The sequence below is a fragment of the Aspergillus uvarum genome (assembly GCF_003184745.1).
Source record: "Aspergillus uvarum CBS 121591 unplaced genomic scaffold BO82scaffold_101, whole genome shotgun sequence".
NCBI lineage: Eukaryota > Fungi > Ascomycota > Eurotiomycetes > Eurotiales > Aspergillaceae > Aspergillus > Aspergillus uvarum.
This window is the reverse complement of record NW_020291398.1, coordinates 74,140-90,419: the sequence shown is the minus strand read 5'-3', so window position 1 is coordinate 90,419 and position 16,280 is coordinate 74,140. Positions and strand designations below refer to the sequence as shown.

General features: G+C 43.1%; 4 protein-coding genes across 4 annotated transcripts; 1 reads left to right on the top strand and 3 right to left on the bottom strand.

Moving 5' to 3' along the window:
• Window positions 1–5,959: 5,959 nt before the first annotated feature.
• On the top strand, window positions 5,960–6,629 carry BO82DRAFT_407640 (uncharacterized protein; the record flags this gene model as incomplete). Its single annotated transcript, XM_025639644.1, has 2 exons — window positions 5,960–6,124; window positions 6,183–6,629. The coding sequence occupies 2 exons, from the start codon at window positions 5,960–5,962 to the stop codon at window positions 6,627–6,629; spliced, it is 612 nt and encodes a 203-aa protein (XP_025486103.1).
• A 921-nt stretch (window positions 6,630–7,550) lies between these two features.
• Window positions 7,551–8,905, bottom strand: BO82DRAFT_323146 (RTA1 domain-containing protein). Its single transcript, XM_025632788.1, has 2 exons — window positions 8,758–8,905; window positions 7,551–8,691 (listed from the first exon to the last, which is right to left on the bottom strand). Exons 1-2 carry the CDS (start codon window positions 8,783–8,785, stop codon window positions 7,790–7,792), a joined length of 930 nt encoding a protein of 309 aa, XP_025486102.1. The 5' UTR covers window positions 8,786–8,905; the 3' UTR covers window positions 7,551–7,789.
• Window positions 8,906–9,698: 793 nt separating this feature from the next.
• On the bottom strand, window positions 9,699–12,263 carry BO82DRAFT_359665 (ferrooxidoreductase Fet3). Its single transcript, XM_025636625.1, has 6 exons — window positions 11,832–12,263; window positions 11,265–11,753; window positions 10,984–11,207; window positions 10,529–10,884; window positions 10,100–10,403; window positions 9,699–10,011 (listed from the first exon to the last, which is right to left on the bottom strand). The coding sequence occupies exons 1-6, from the start codon at window positions 12,168–12,170 to the stop codon at window positions 9,858–9,860; spliced, it is 1,866 nt and encodes a 621-aa protein (XP_025486101.1). The 5' UTR covers window positions 12,171–12,263; the 3' UTR covers window positions 9,699–9,857.
• An 843-nt stretch (window positions 12,264–13,106) lies between these two features.
• BO82DRAFT_369837 (cysteine proteinase) lies at window positions 13,107–13,854 on the bottom strand (the record flags this gene model as incomplete). Its single annotated transcript, XM_025637188.1, has 3 exons — window positions 13,107–13,439; window positions 13,477–13,675; window positions 13,739–13,854. 3 exons carry the CDS (start codon window positions 13,852–13,854, stop codon window positions 13,107–13,109), a joined length of 648 nt encoding a protein of 215 aa, XP_025486100.1.
• Between the last annotated feature and the right edge of the window lie 2,426 nt (window positions 13,855–16,280).

Sequence of the window (16,280 nt, the reverse complement as noted above, 5' to 3'; positions counted from 1 at the left end):
CCTATACTATATATAAAAAGCTGTTATCCATTCTTAACCCTTTATAATACAGATTTTGTAAAAGGCAGATAAAATATCTAGTTTAGTAAACTATTTTACTTTTCTAATTTGGTTTAAGATCTTATAAATCAGGGAAAGCAGATAGCAGTTTTTTTTTATAATTATATTAAGTACTTAGTAATTTATATAGAATCTTAACTTTTTTTTGGCTTTTATATAAAAAGTACCGGGGCTGCCGCCGAAAAGTAACTAATTTATATAAAGTTTTTTTCTAATAGTTTAGTTAGTTTAGACTGTAAGACTATTAGTTTTTTTTAAAATATATTATAGAGAGGGCCCTATAGAACTTCTAGCTTTTTTCTATTCTAATATATAAACTTAATTTTATAGTTAATATTTTTTTTCTAGTATAGTAGTAGTTTCTCTGTATTCTCTGATTAGAAGAAAGACAGAAAGTCCTAATAATATTTAAAAAGTATTATATATAGATTAACTATCTTTTTAGTTTAAAGTATTTTTTAAATGTTGGTAAGTAAGACTATAAATACTTTTATACTTTTTTTAGATCTTTTTTATAAATAGTCTCTAAGTTCTATTCTTATAATTAGCTGAAGTTTTAGATTTATATATTATAAATATAGTAGATCTCTTAATCTTATTTTAGTTGTATATAGAAACAATTGTTTTTAGCCTGGTTTTAAAATACTATTATAGCAGAACAGCCAGCTTTTTTCTAGGATTAAGTTATATCTAAAATTATTAGATATTATATAAAAGTACGCTCCTTCCTTAGTATAGGATTTTATATCTATTTTTATCTATATAATAAAATAGATTAGTATTTTATCGCCTAAGATTTCTTATACTAATCTTAGATTAATACTAATAGTTAACAGGCTATTTACTTTAGCAAATGTTTTACTTATAATACTATAGGTTAGGTATTTTAAATTAATAAAAGTACAGGTAGTTGTAGTAAGATTTAAAATAGTCTCTACTAAAAAAAATATATAATTATATGTTTTTTTTTAAAACTTTTCTACTTTCTTTTAGTTTTGTCTAGTAATTCTTATTTAGATATATAACTTTATACTAGACTTTCTTTTTTTCTAAATTAAAGTCTTTATTTAAAGAGGCGTACTATTTTTTTTATTACTAAAAGGCGGGTATAGCAGCAGCTATACTTATTAGTTATACAGTAGGTTTTAGAAAATATTAGTAGATAAAATATTTATTCTATTTATAATAAAGGCAGTAATCTACTTTATATTTTTTTTATATTTTACTAAATATTATCTATTAAGCCTGTTTTTAGGGGTTGTTGGTAGTTATATAAAAGTAGTATTTTTCTTACTATACAGCAGCTATTTAAATAGGTTTTTACTCTATTAGTTTAAGGCTTAGTTTATATTATACTAATACAGTCTTAGTATAGCTTTTTTTAAAAAGAAAAAATACTTTATTAAGATTATAATTTACACAGTATAGTTAGTTGTAATAATTTTTATATATAGGCTTTTAAAAAATTCTAACTAATCTTTTAATAAGTCTTTAGTTTATTACAGTATTTAGTATAATTTTCTTTTATTTATTTAACTAATTATACCCCTCTGCTTGTAGCAGAGCTTTGTTAAAGTTGTTTAAAAATTCTTTTAGTTTTATTTTTTTTTTATTTTATTATATTTATTTAGTTTAGGGCTTTTTATTATATATTAGAGTTTTTAAATATTTTATCTATTACTATAAGTATATCTTTAAGTTGTACTGTCTTAGTATTTTAGGATTTAATTTAAAAAAGTATCTGCTGTACTGCCTGTCTGTATAGTTAACTATAAATATAAAAGACTTATTTCAGCCCAGTAAAATAGTAATTTCTGTTAATTATAAGTTTTATATATATATTTAATTTAAATAGTTTGTAATTATACTTATTTTTTTATTAAATAATTTTATATTAGAGTATTAAAAGTAGGATGTGTGGTTCGGCTTATATAGTTGCTGTAGGGGGTTTTCTTCTGGTTTACTATTAACAGTAGGGGTTATATTATAACTCTGTAATTTATTTATTAATTTTTTAAAAGCTAGTTTCTGTTTTACTATTTTTATACAGAGGCTGATTAGCTTCTATAAAAAAAGTTGTATATTATTATATATAGCTGCAGATACTATAGTTAGCTGCAGTTTTTTCTAATCTATTTATTTTATTATTCTAATAATTCTTTTAGTTTTATTTTATTCTATTTATATGCCTAGTCGGGCTCTGTCTAGGGCTTTTTAATAAGCTATTTCTAATATTATAGAATAGATAGATTATACTAATTAAAATATATCTTAAAATAAAAAGAAATAGCTGAAGAGCTATTTTATCTGTTTGTATAAAATTTTTTTATATGTATGCTAAGCTAGTGCTAGTTTAGTACTTAGTGTGCGAGGCCTCAGGTGCCAACTGGTGCCTGAAGCCGAGCTCTATAACAGGGCCTTGGTCCCATAACAAAAGCTTATTAAAAAATAATATCTAATAGTCAAATACTAATAAAATTTTACTATTTACTATTTTTAAAAAGCTTATTTAGGATCTGTTAGTAGTATTTAGAAACTGTATTTTATAACCAATACTATACTATTTTTATAAAAAAAATCTTAAACTATTTTAGTACTTACCGAGTAATAGAGATAAAATTATAAAATTCTAAATATTTAAAAAATTAAAATAGTAATTATAACTTAGTAATAAATTAAAAAATACTAATTTTCTAGTTTAGTTAGCTAATTTTAGTAGTAGGCTAGAACTTAGATGCCTGTATAAAACTATTTATATTAATATCTACTATTATAAATAAAAAAATAGTATAATATATATTTTCTATATAAAGTCTTAGATATAATAAGTCCTAGTTTACTTTATATATAAAATAATATCTTTTTTTATAGTTAAAATTCTATTTTTAAATTTAGGATAGTCTAATATTTCTTTATAATATTTATATATTATTTTTAGAATACTATCTAAAGCCCTTACTATCTAAATAAAGTAATTCTAGATTTTAAAAAAATATTTTATATTCTACTGTATCTGTTGCTTTCTACTAAAATTAGTTTAAAGCTACTAAATAATATAGTTATTAACAGCTATATTAAAGTAAATTATATAATAATTATTATAATTAAAACAGACCTAATTAAAAGAAAAAAATATAGGATTTGGTAGTAGGATTAATTAGAAAAAGTTAAAGTTAACCACAGACTCTGTTATATATATAGTATTCTGTTAACTAATTAAAAGATTAGATATAATCTTAAAAAAAAAACCGGGCCGCTATTAAAAATATTTAAATAATTATTATAATATAATAATAAACAGATATTGGTAAACTGGGATATTTTAAGCAGAAATTTATAAATAATTAATAGTAAGATTATAATTTTATAAGAGAAAAGAATCTTTTAGATTAGAAAAGAAATTGGAAATACCCTTATTCTATATTAATAGTCTATGATAATTTTATTATAAAAAAGGTTAACCTGTTTAAAAACAGTAAGAAATTAAAACTAATTAGATTATAGAATAAATAGGTAATCTGTAGATAATCTATAAATCAGACAGATTATCTGCTAAAAATCTATAGAATTTATAGATTACCTGCTAAAAACCCTTTTAATCTGTTTATATAGGCTAGGAAAAGCAGAAAGAGCAGGAAGAGCAGAAAAAACAGAAAAAGCAGAAAAAACAGAAAAAGTAGATAGACTAAATAAACTAGATAAACTAAATAAACTAGGTAGACCAGATAAACTAAATAAACTAGTTTTATACTTTCATATCTGAAGAGGTTTGTTAGTTAAGTAAAACCTACAGAATATAATATAAGTATATTCTACTAAATAATATAGATTAAAAGGTATAAAAAATAGAATAACTATTTAATCTAATAATTTTATAAAGTTGTTTTTTTTATAAAATATATATTTACAGCTGTATGTAAAGGGCATTTTACTAATAATATTAATACTTTAGTTTTAATATTTTTAATAGTTTTATTTATAAGTAAAGTCAAAAGCTAGCTCTAGTATAAACCAGATTTTAGATATATTTTATATAGATATAATAATTTAAAAAGGAGAACTACTACTATAAGACCTTAATACTAATACAAAGTAAGAAAATAAAAATAAGTTTAGATTATTTAAAAATTTTATATATCTTAGTATAGCCTAAAAAAAAACTTTATACTTAAATAGGTTCTTAGCGGGTGATCTGTAGGTTGACATATCCAACCCACAGGTTGGCGGATTTGGGTCTTGGGTCCAGTATTCAGACCCGACCCATGGGTACGGGTCCTGATGTTGGACCCAAACCCGACCCGTGGCGAGGCCTAAATAAGTATAGTGTTCAAAAATATATATATATAAGGTGTCCAAACCGAAGAACTGTATAGAGAGATGTTTAAAATAGTATAATTAAGGCTTCAAAACACTATATATTTGTATACAAATCAAAAATCTATGTTGGTGCTGTATTTGGTGGATCTGCTGGCTTGCTTGCTTGCGTGGCTTGCTCGGTTGACAATTACGTTACGTTAGGTCAGCTTATGTAACTATTGGGCGACCAGGGTGAGCACTCAGTGCTCACCCTCCCTCAAAATACACTCTTCCTAACTTACCCCCGATCGCGCGACTGTAAAGCGACCTCACCTGCTAGCTCACCCAAGCAGCACCCACCCGCCTTCTGGCCGCGTTCAAGCCACACGCCGGGAGGTTAGTAGTTGGGTGGGTGACCACCAGCGAATCCCTTCTGTTGTATGTTTTTGCTAGTCTTGCTAGATTCTCTCAATCACGACACTTGCTGAATTAACTTATCCTGTTAGACTACTAGACACGGGTCTTTTTTTTTTCTGCACCCATATCATCAACCCTCCTGACCAAAGGGAGGTGCTGGGTAGCTGACTGGCGCTCCCCTTGGATTTACATTTACTGGTTTTAAACATGTATTCAACATGTGTATCCATTTATACGCTCCTTTCGGAACCCCTGGATCGGAACGAACTCAACAGCATCATTCCCCCGTGCACATGTCGGATCGCAGGTCGGTTAGAACGTCGGTGAGATACAGAACGACGAATACCACCGTTCCAGACGATGCATACGTGAGCAAGCCGTTCAGACCGCTGAGCCAGGTCGTCAGGGCTGACATCTATCCTCTTCCGAGAGTTTGGACTGTTGACCCGAAGCGCGAAAAACAACGAATCGAGGAATAGAAGGACGGTCTTTTTTCGGATCTATACAGTTGGGTGCTTAACCATGCGGACTTCACACGATGGAGATCTGCAGTTGGTGGTCACCCTTTTGTGGATCACAGGCGATCCCGGCAAGGGCAAGACGATGTTGACCTGTGATATTCTCGATGAGCTCTCTAGCATCATGACAAGCGGAGAACCACAATACCGCCTACTTCTCCTGTCAAGCCAACAACGCTCGTATCAACGGTGCCACGGCCGTTCTGCGAACACCGGGTCCTCGGAGCTCTACCTCACACCAAAAAGTGACCAAGGGACATGCAAGCTCTGGGATCGCAACAGTGCTTGCCAGTAGAGTTACGGAAACAAGGACAAGAAAAGGCTAAACAGCAAGAGTGGTGAAGTCATTCCCCGTCCCTGGAACTCTGTAGGACCTCGGTAGGATTTCAGTTTGCTCGGAGTCTTTCAGCATAGCCAATGCGAGCGAGATGCCTGCTCGTGCGGATCGAATCATCAAACTCAGTCTGGATTACATCTTGGTAAAGTCGAGGACCCGCACGATAAATGAACTACTAATCATCTCTCTGACATATTCGTGCTCTGAATTCGAAATCAAGGGAGCGTAGCAGCACTTTCCCCCCCTTCTAACCAACATTGCTCTGTTTCTCTCGAAAGTAAGAATCAAGCATTTCAACAACCAACTCCGAACAGTGAAGCTAGCGGCGACCATGACTTTCAAATCCATCCTCCTCGTCTCCCTGACGGTTCTATTCTCGGGCGCTCTTACCCTTCCTAACTCCCTCGACCCGCTTCAGCAGACGCTGCTCGACCAGGACCCTCCTCCCTGTGGCGCATCATCCCCCGAGCCGCAGATGCAGCAGGGTGATACCCCAGTCTCCGACAACCATCTCGGAATCCACTACGGGCAATGTTACAACCTGATCCATCCAGATCTCGGGCCGATCGTGGACAGCACGCTGGGGCGCCTGGGCGCAGCCGTGGCAATTGCTGGCCTTTAAAGAAGGCAGCATGCAGCGGCGGTTCCAGGTGTGTCGCAACACAGACTGCGAGTTTCGAGGCCCTGTAAAGGAGGACGACGGCTTCTACCTCAAGGACCTGAACGGCTCGCCGAATTCGCAGCGCCATCCCGCCTTCTTGGCCTTCTTGGATCTCGGGGCGCAGAGCCAGCTCTGGCCCTACGCCAATGACAACCTGGGCCGGCTGGCAGTCTTCAAGGGCTCGCCCACAGGGAATGCGGTCAGGCTCCGCCTGAAGGAGAGCGCCCACGGATTCAACGGGCTGCATGTCAACTCGAATGGTTGGCCTGGGCATAGCTATGTTTTCACCGATCAGCAGCACAATGGCCTGGCCTTGAGGTTTAAGCCTGCTTCTTGTTGAAGACAAAGCCAGACAATTGATCGTTGGTTGGGGATGAGGAGTGGTGTATCACGTCGCAGTCATTGCCAGTGCAGCAAGTCCGCACAGAAAAGGAGAGACAGTTCTAAGCGGCCGGCGCACGGCCAACAAGTAATGTTGGGGTATGATGTTTTGCAGCAAAGACTACCTTGCCCTAGCTGGACTAAAACCACGGCTGTTGCAGGATGTAGTGCACAAGCACGAAGTACTTTATGAAAAACCTCAAGAGAGAGTGGTGTGCAGCATCCGCAATAACAGGTAGCTGTTACGGGCAGTCTCGATAGTACAAAAGTATGATACATTGCCTTTCGCTGTGACTTCATCGCTATCAATGGAAGCAGCATTAATTACCAGTAGTCATCACGCCGTATAATAGTATTCTCGCACAAAGGTTCTGGTCTGGCAGTTCTATTGTTCGCAATGTGACTCTGTGTGACCATACTAGCAGGCTCTCACTTTCTCCTCCTCTCGGCCAGCAATCCGCTTTCGCCTGAAGCTTGCTGAATCCTTGCGAGTGGCGAAAACCCGAATATACGGTTCCGCTGTGGCACTCTCTCCAGCTTTCACGGAAGTGGATCTTAGCATTGGGAGGCGACAATTGATTTCTTTTGGTCGAGTTACAACTCGATGGCGTCTCCAGTAGAGGTGCGTTAGGTTCCCAACTGCCATATACTGCAAAAGACGTATTTCGGGGATCACTGAACATACATCGCATTAGACAAACACAGTCTAGCCGTCAGCGCAGGGATGCTTGAGCGATGGGGAGCACAAAGAGCTCTTTCCCAACGACTTGTCGTGTCTCAATATCTATGGATCAATCAAAGTAGATATGTTTGGCTTGAGTAGCCTGTACCATGCAATTAGAAGCACTTGACTCCAGCGCCAACGTCCCGTGATGGTCCAGTGGCGTGTTGGCATGGAACCCACCGCACTGCAATAGTCTGTACAGGAAGCGGACCTTCACTCTACTCTTATAATCGTGTACTGCACCAGGTAGACAGCCTATCCATCCTACCAATTGTCGAACACAATTTCATAGGATAAATCTCAAGACTTCATCAACTCATGCTCAAGAAGACTCAAGCAACGGCCACAGATCTCCGTTCAAATCCCTGCCCTAACGAATTTAAAAACACCAAAAATCAAAACCCATAAGACCTCACCCTCAACGACCCCGCCTTGCCTCCCACCTTCGCCCCAACACACCTCCCCGGATGCCACACCGCAAGCAACAACACCACCGCAGCGATAGGCGCAAACTCCAAGCACGCAAAGTAGACCTCATCCGTCGCCAGCGTCGCGCCCAACCCCTCCGCCGTCTCCGCCAACCGAAAGATCGTGCGCAGATACACCAGCAGCGTGGCCAGGCCAAACACCCCACAGAACACCGCATACCCGGGCCCCTCATTCCCCTCTTCGCCCTCACCCTTCCGCCTGCCCTTCGAAATCACCCCCCTCGCGCGGACCAAGAACCCCGCCGCGACGACAATGAACACCGTCATCGCGAACACCTGATACGCCAGACCCCCCAACAGGATATTATTGGCCACCGAGGGATCCTGCTGCCGCGACTCGCGCACGCCGACCAGCACGGCGCCAGCGATCTGCACGACCGTCGAGATCACGTCGGAGGTGATGAAGAACCACAGGATCGCCTTCGGCGGGAGGAGGGCGTACTGTCTTCCGAGGAGGGGGATCAGCCCGGACAGGATGGTGTAGATCCCTGCCGCTAAGAACACGGGCGCCGTGACGATGAAGAAGTAGTTGAGCACGAAGTAGATCAGGTTGTAGGGGTCCTGGCGCGCGGACAGCGCCCGCGCGATGTACCCGATGATCTCGAAGATCAGGCCCACCGAGAAGGGGAGCCACCACCAGCTGCGGTGGCGGTGGGTTTGGATGGTGTGCACCACTAAATGCAGGAAGAACCAGGTGGCGGCGAAGGCGGCCAGGGCGAGCGAGGGCGTGTAGCCGTAGATGATGATGGAGGTGTCGTTGGGCCCGTTGGGGTTGGGGATGTTGGGGTCGATGTAGCCGAAGGATCGCGCTTTTGGGGCTCTGAGTTAGGGCTTGGTGTTGGGAGGTGCTGGGGGGGGGGGGTTTGGTACTGTACCTGTGATATGCGGGTGGGAGGGCGCCATGGTAATAAGTTAGGGGCAGTTTTCGCCTGCGTTTAGTCACTTTGCATGTTCGCGATCGAGGTACTGGTGAGCATTCAGCCTTGTTATAAGGTGTTTGGGCGGGACTACCGCCAAGCGATCTTCTTGTCTTGTGGAGAGACGTGTTCATGAAGGGTTGTAGTGGGTATATATAGCTGCAACAGACTGGTCATGCCAATGCGCGCCCAGCATCTCGCTTAGACTGGTCCTGGCTTGGCCTGCGTACACGTGCGAATCCAGGTCCAGATCGTCTGCAGCTCACCTGGTTCGATTCCATCGGCAAATCGAAGAAACAGCCAGAGCCCCGCCTCGGCTCTTTCAAGGTACTCGTCAAAAGCTCACCTCCGTAATATGTGGGTCTTGATGATGGCCCCTGCGCCTAGTCCTCATACTACCGTATGTACGTACTCTTAGGGTTGAGTCCCCATGCGGGGAATGTCAACTGGTTGCACGAGCCGCAACTATGTGCACCCAAGCCCTAAAGACCTTCCTCCTTCTCACATGAGCGGAAGAGAACATGCAGACTATGACAATAAGTATCCCAACGGAGACTTGATTACCTGAATCTTCCCCTCTTCTGCTGCTGGGACAACTTGAGATGCAGTACGTCATCGCAGCGGAAATGCTGATTCCAAGGCTGGCCAAGGCTGCCGAAACCTGGATTTCCGAGCGATCGAACAATCCATGGGAAATCCCGATCTCCACCTGCGCCACCCTCGCTAATCGGAACCAGCGGGGGTGTCGGTCCAGAATATCAGTAGACCGTCGTCTTTGTTATATTGTGTATTATGTTTGACACACTCAGAGCGAACTTTGCTAAGTAGCTGTTCATGACTATCGAATTTACTGTTAGTCGATTGGCATTCGCAACTATGTATACCCAGATCGGGGGAGTATATTATCGAAAATATATACACCAAGCACCTTCAACACAACCTTTATACAAACAGGGTCGCACGGGACTGCATAATCTGGTCATGTCCTTTTATGTACAAGCCTTGCAATAGCGACCGCATGTTCATCCACAATTTACCAAGTGACCCCCGCCAAAAGCTCAGGCAGAGACAGCCCCAGCTCCCGTAGCTCCCGCGCGCAGCGGTGCGTACTTTGTCTCTCGTCCAGAGCAAGCACACCACCGCACTTCGCGACAGACAATAACCCCCGTGGCTATCATCATGACCACCAAGAAACCGAGGTAAGCGCCCGCCCTGTCCATGCAATTAGTCGAGTGCTTTGGTTTCGACCGCCGGCTGCCCGGTCTACCGTGACAAGAGACAAATAGATGGCTGTACTTACCGGTTCCAATTGCTATCAGCAGTAGCAGCAGCAGCAGCAGCAGAGCTTTTGTGATCACCCACGGTGTCGGAACTCGCTCCATCGCCCTCAATCTCCGCTGGCGTGGAAGATGGGACCGCTTCATCGGCCGCAACACCCGATCCTGACAACAAGGACTGCCCAGGCGCGCAAGCAGCGAGATGATCCGCCGGGATAAGAGTGGTGAGCCGCATCCGCTCCTGCAAAGCCAGCGGGGCTTCGACGATGGTGAGCACGAGGCCCGAGTATGCGTGCCATTCCATGTGGCAGTGAAAGATCCAGACCCCTAGCATTGATAGGACAAACCTAATGAGCGTTTTTGTTTTTCTTTTCTTTTTTTTCTTTTTCTTTTTTTCTTCTTCTTTATGTTTCACGAGCAGATCAAAACAAAGCAAGAAAGGCACTACTTACCAGGATTCGTCGATCGAAACCGAAGCACCAGATTCCCACCGGGATGGACAATGGCTGTGTCGCGCCGGATGGGAACCCTAGGAAAATCCGCCTCGGTCGCTCCGGTGTCCGCAAAGCTGCCGTTCCCGGCCTCGGAGCGGTAGACCACTTGGAAGTTGTGACCGTGCAGGTGAAACGGGTGGCGGCTCATGTGGCCGTTGTTGACCACCAGTTCTACGGTCTGGTTTTCGGCGAGGATGAAGGTGTTGGTGGTTTGGTTGTAGGTGGCGGCGTCGGTGGATAGAGCCCCGGCTTCGAGGGCGTGGTATAAGGTCGGGTATTCGGGCGGGGTGTAGGCGATGTCGTTGAAGGTCCAGCTGTTCAAGGGAGTTTGTATGTTAGACAGGTGGCTTTGGGGGGTAATTCAAAAGTGCTAGGCTGGAGGGATGGATGGGAGGAGAGGGGAGGTAACATACTGGCTTTTTCCATCCGCAAGTCGGGCCGTTCCCATATTTAGAGTGATGCTCTGATCCGGTGAGGTGAAGAGTGGTTCCCCGTCATACGGTTCCAGCGTAATGTCGTCAATTGCTTGCGAGATGTCGATCTCTGCGGATGGTTCGTCGAGTGGCCGGCTCGGATCGTAGACTAACCACCCGGTAACAGTGACTTGAGGTCGCGAGTGGGCCATCATGATCAAAGCCTTGCAGAAGCAGCTCAGCAACTGATCCCGCATCTACTATTCTGGGGGGGGGTATACCTTGTCCATGGTCACGGTAATAGCGTAATTGCGGCTGGCATTGTTCTTGCCCTCAATTAAAACCCCGTAGCGCTGACCCGCGGCGATATAGATGGTCTGTGCTTGTGCTGGCTTTGTATAGACACCATCCACCTCCACGATCGTCATCTCATGGTCCTCGATTGAGAGATATTGTCCCATGAAGCCACCGATATTTGCAATCCGAACAAGGTATTTCTCGTTAGGTCGAACCGGGATCTGGAGGTTCTGAGTGTCGTTGATCAAACTCGAGTCCGGCGTGGGATCATGGAGCATAGACTGATGGAGATAGTGTGGCATCATCTCCGGCATTTGCTCGTGATACCAATCCGAGATCGAGAAAACAATCTCCTCGTTGTAATCATCATGGTACGGGGAGGCTGCATCGTGCACGATCAAGAGGCCACGAAGTCCATCCGGGTACTGCGACTCCGCATGGGCATGATACCAGTACGTTCCTGGCTGGTTGACCTGTTGGTTTTACTTAGACGATTGTTCTTTCACTCCGACCATTAGGCCGTGCCAGTGACTATGTAATCTCATTCTAACCTGAAATTTGTACTGGAAGGATGATCCAGGCTGGATAGCGCACTGGGAAACCTGAGCCGTCCCATCCATGTGGGGGGTGCCCTCCATGAAAATGCCGTGAAAGTGCAGAGCCGTGGATTGGTTGCCCAACGAGTTGAGCACATTCACAACTATGGTATCCCCAATGTCAGCTTGAATCTGCGGCAAAGGCCAGGCATGATTGACGCCAATCGTTGGTCGTGCTTTGGCACCATCGGGGTTGGCGAGGACCCAGGTAACGTTGAAATCATATTCTACTGTTTTAGAGAGAACAGTAGTGACGACTGTCAGTAGGCCGAGAAGGAATGCTGAAGACAGCATAGTCCGTTGTTTTGGAAGTGAAAATTAATAATAATAGTCCTTCTTTTCAAATGATCTATTCATCAAGATAAATTTGTGAAGTCAAAAGTGCTGAATGTCAGCTTGGGTTGTAAAGTGTAAGTATCCAGCATTAACAGCGCTTGGAAGATCAGGCAATCTGTTATCGGCCCCATTCTTTACCCGGGCACAAAATTATACCTTCAGACGAAGGAAGCCAGACTGGCAACCATAGCTGGACTTTTAATGACTATGTTGCCGAGGTCCTACATCAAATCACAGTGGTTATAGCATAGACAATGAATAAATCATTTATCCTATGGCAGGATCGGAGCTGTATTGAGGGTTCCAAGACGTCTTCAGTTTTGACACGTGATCTGGCATAACCGACAATGCTGACTCAGCAAGGAAGAATCATGGTCCCGTGACCGCAGATGATCTCGTTGCATTATATGTGATACCGATCTTTCATTGGTCAGTTACCTGCTACACTTGAGGTGACCGGTCGGTCCGATTGAACCTGAAGGCATAGCCTCGAACTACTCTCAGTAGGTATATAGATAGAAAAGTGATGTTGCGCAGTTCATCGGACTTCAAAAATCTGTGCAGAGTCTGATTCTTCTAACCCGCTGCCTGACCGCGTGGCCCAATATAGTGTAGAGACTAAGGTACTCAGGGAGCAAGATCCTGACTGTGAATTAGTGCGAAAAGATCTGCAAGCGATCTCACAATTTTCAGATCAATAGATATTGTACTGGACTACCTACCTACCTACCTTGTTATGTAAGTACTGAATGTTATGATATACTAACATCGGCAACTCAGAAGTTGTTTCGAGACATCCCGAACCCTCTTAGACCCCTGCACCTCTATTCATCCACGTGCTCTATCTCAACTCAGCACTTTAGAAACCACGAGACACTGCGGGGAAAATATCAATCAGCATCTGGTGAGAGCGGAGGTTCTCCCATAGATCGCCTCCTGCTCATCCCCCGCCAGGATAATGTCAAACCGCCCTCGCAACACCGTAACCCGCTCTGCCTCGGTTGCACACGTTTGGACCAGCACGGACTTGTCCCCCGTGATGACCTTGACCTTGTCCTGATTCAGAACGACTTTTCCGTAGATCTGACCCTCCCGCTGCAGGAATTGAATGACCAGGACGCGTGTGGTGAGGAAGCTAGCCGGGGACTGGCTGATGTAGAAGTTCATGACCTCGAAGTCGCGAGGGTGGAACTCGAGATCGGAGAAGGCGTAGCATGGACGACAGGACTAATCAGCACCATTGGCGGGCTTGATACGCCCATACTTTCTGGCCTTGCTGACATGAGAGGCCCGGCACGGTGTCGTACAGTAACCGCAGCTCTTGGATGCCCAGGTTGGGAAGCCTCACCTCAGGGGTTGTGACAAGCAAGGGCACGGGGAGGATGGGGCCGTCGCCGCCGTAGCCCACGTCCACCAGGTACTGGGTGTGGTCGGCCAGGGTGGCGATGTTCACGGCGTGTTCCCTGTTGTCAGGATGATTAGTAACCGGGATACTCAACAGTCGATCGAGAAAGAGAGAGAATTACCACCCGGACCACCCTGGCATGGAAGTGGTTGCATCCCGGTGAAGACGCGCACCCTTCAGGTATACCTGAATTCCCAAGAAGCGCAGAAAATGACTGAAGAAGAGGTTATGTTCCATGCAGTAGCCCCCTCGGGGCCACGGGCGCACGCGCGCCCGGCGCCTTACGGCGGCGGCTATATATTTAACAGAAATCTACACTTTATTATCTACATAGATCACCTTATATCTTCTTACATATGCCTTTTCTTTCTTCGGCCAAGGTCCTGTGCCCTATTGATCAGATGGTGGGCATCCCGAAGCCAACCGGATGGATGTCACAACTGGAGACCAGATGCTATTAGAAGACCAAGTCATCATGGTAAGGTGAGTAAAAGGTCATGATCGGGAGTATCGTTAATACATGAAGACAGGAGAACCAAGCGTTCTTACATAGATCCTAGTCTAGCTTGTCAGACGCAACAATATCATATAACTGAGAACAGGAGGAGATGTTGTGAGCCGTACGTTCTTGATGGCTGTATTGCTGGTGGCACAAGAAAGGGTGGAGCATTGCTCCTTTGAAGAAAATAACTTATGGTTGGGGCCGACTGCAGTTTATGCTGGCAAGAGCGATCTCTAATTAGATGGAGACTACTTCTCAAAGAACTATCTACATCGATTATAACCATACATTGTTGATAACTAGCGCATCCTATGTGCAGAGGAAGATGGGCTATGGCCCCAACTACGGCGAATAGCAACCTATCTTGAGAGCAAATATAGAATGTTTACCATTCTCAGCATTTTGATTCACATTTGCAAATACAATAAAGTGGTTTACGATTTCTAAGGACCTTTCTAAGCACTTGTCAAAGTTAGTAAGGCAGTAAAGTCTCTCCTAGTACCCTCGCTCACAAGTAAGTACTAGGGTGAATCATGTTATCTTCGAAGATTTGCATAATCTGATTACTATAGGCAATATATTCTTACCAAGCTTCATCCATTGCATACTCAATATACAGGATTCAATAAAATGATCTATCAACTCAGTAATAGGTAAATACCTCCATGCCTCATTGAAAAGATCGCTATGAAGGCTTTAGTGATAGCCTTACTTTCTTATATAGAGACTTTGGTAAAAGCTTTGCTAGCCTGCTTACTCCGAGAGAGGCTGAGAAATATACTTATGAAGGACCTGGAAAGGTGCTTGGAAAAGTGCTTAGGGGGCCTTCGCCTTTCAGCTTCCTTGAAAAGGTACTTGCACCTAGTACCGCAAGGGAGACTGTGTTTGCAGGATGGCAGCTGTAATCCGCTGTACACCACTGATGCCACCGATAAGAACTGGAAACCCCCGAATTACTGCACCGTTGAAGACAAAGATCTCGGAGACTTGCTATCAATAATCCTCTTCACTTCAATAATCAGGCCACCAAAGGAGACAAAAATGACTTGTGAACGTGCACCGATGTAAAAGAAGAAGTTCAGTCGTTGCAAGGATGTACCCAGCACGATCGCATCTGGAGTACATGTTCGGACAAACAGAGGTCACTTGATGACGATTTTGTGACCAAGGCCCGGTTATTATGCGTCATTGCAAATCGTATCTCAATACGTAGCTTCACTCGTATTGAAAATGGGCAGTCCATGACAGTCCTGGTTCCTCCATGGCCAGGATACAGAGCATTAATTATGCTTCCAGAAAAAACAGGTTCATAAGAGTATCTCGGATCCGTCTGCGTCAGCACAGCATGGAGTCACGGAAACGTGGACAGCTAGGGATCTTGGTGTCACCATGCTAACAGGTGTAACGAGTAATCCTGATATTACTGTGTCATTGCTTTTTGCTGTCGTGTTAGGGTTACACGGGGCGTATGGGGCGTACCGGGCCTGGGGAGCCGGGCAGTCGGGTTCCCGTGGGTTCTTGTAGCACCCAGGCACATCGTTCGTGCGCTCAACATACGTTTCTCAAACTCACACTGAAAAGAATATGATGTGCCAATATAAGATACATGGTTAGATATCATTCTGGGAGTGTTGGTTGACCAGGTTCTTGTATTCAGCAGGTAGTTTATGTGCCGCCCTCCCTTGCTTTGGGTTCTTGCCTAGAACAAATCGCTTTCAGACACAAAGAGCTCGCAAAAACGTCATATCTATTGAAGGTATCCCTGCCCCTTGCCTATTTTGCTGATGTTCATACGAGTTCGGATGACCGATAGGCTTAATTTGCATAGCTTGTCATTGGATGCTGCTCTGAGTGGAGCCTGGGTCCATCCTCCAACACTCACAGCTAGATTGTAATAGGGCCCGAGTGCTTACTATTCTAGCTCCTCTACAGTAGAATCGTAGATATCTGTTTTATGGCTCTCTCCTCTAACTGAGATATCCTTGACACGATGATAGTGAGGTCTTGCCACAGCAGTCTACAGGCTATGCAAAATAGAAGGGATCTATTCCGTGCTTCATTCTGAAAGCAGATGGTCAAAGAACACAAGTTCAGGATCAAGATACCATCCCTAGAAGAAGCCTTCTTGTATTTTCCATGATGACCGCTACTGCATCTCTGA

What these genes read in the sequence shown, in the direction of transcription:
- BO82DRAFT_323146 (XM_025632788.1), bottom strand. Translation starts at nt 8,785, where the DNA reads ATGGCGCCCTCCCACCCGCATATCACAG. An exon ending in CTCCCACCCGCATATCACAG is followed by an intron (nt 8,692 to 8,757) that starts GTACAGTACCAA and finishes GAGCCCCAAAAG; the next exon opens with CGCGATCCTTCGGCTACATC.
- BO82DRAFT_359665 (XM_025636625.1), bottom strand. Translation starts at nt 12,170, where the DNA reads ATGCTGTCTTCAGCATTCCTTCTCGGCCTACTGACAGTCGTCACTACT. An exon ending in TTACCGTGACCATGGACAAG is followed by an intron (nt 11,208 to 11,264) that starts GTATACCCCCCC and finishes TGCTTCTGCAAG; the next exon opens with GCTTTGATCATGATGGCCCA. An exon ending in GCTGATAGCAATTGGAACCG is followed by an intron (nt 10,012 to 10,099) that starts GTAAGTACAGCC and finishes TTGCATGGACAG; the next exon opens with GGCGGGCGCTTACCTCGGTT.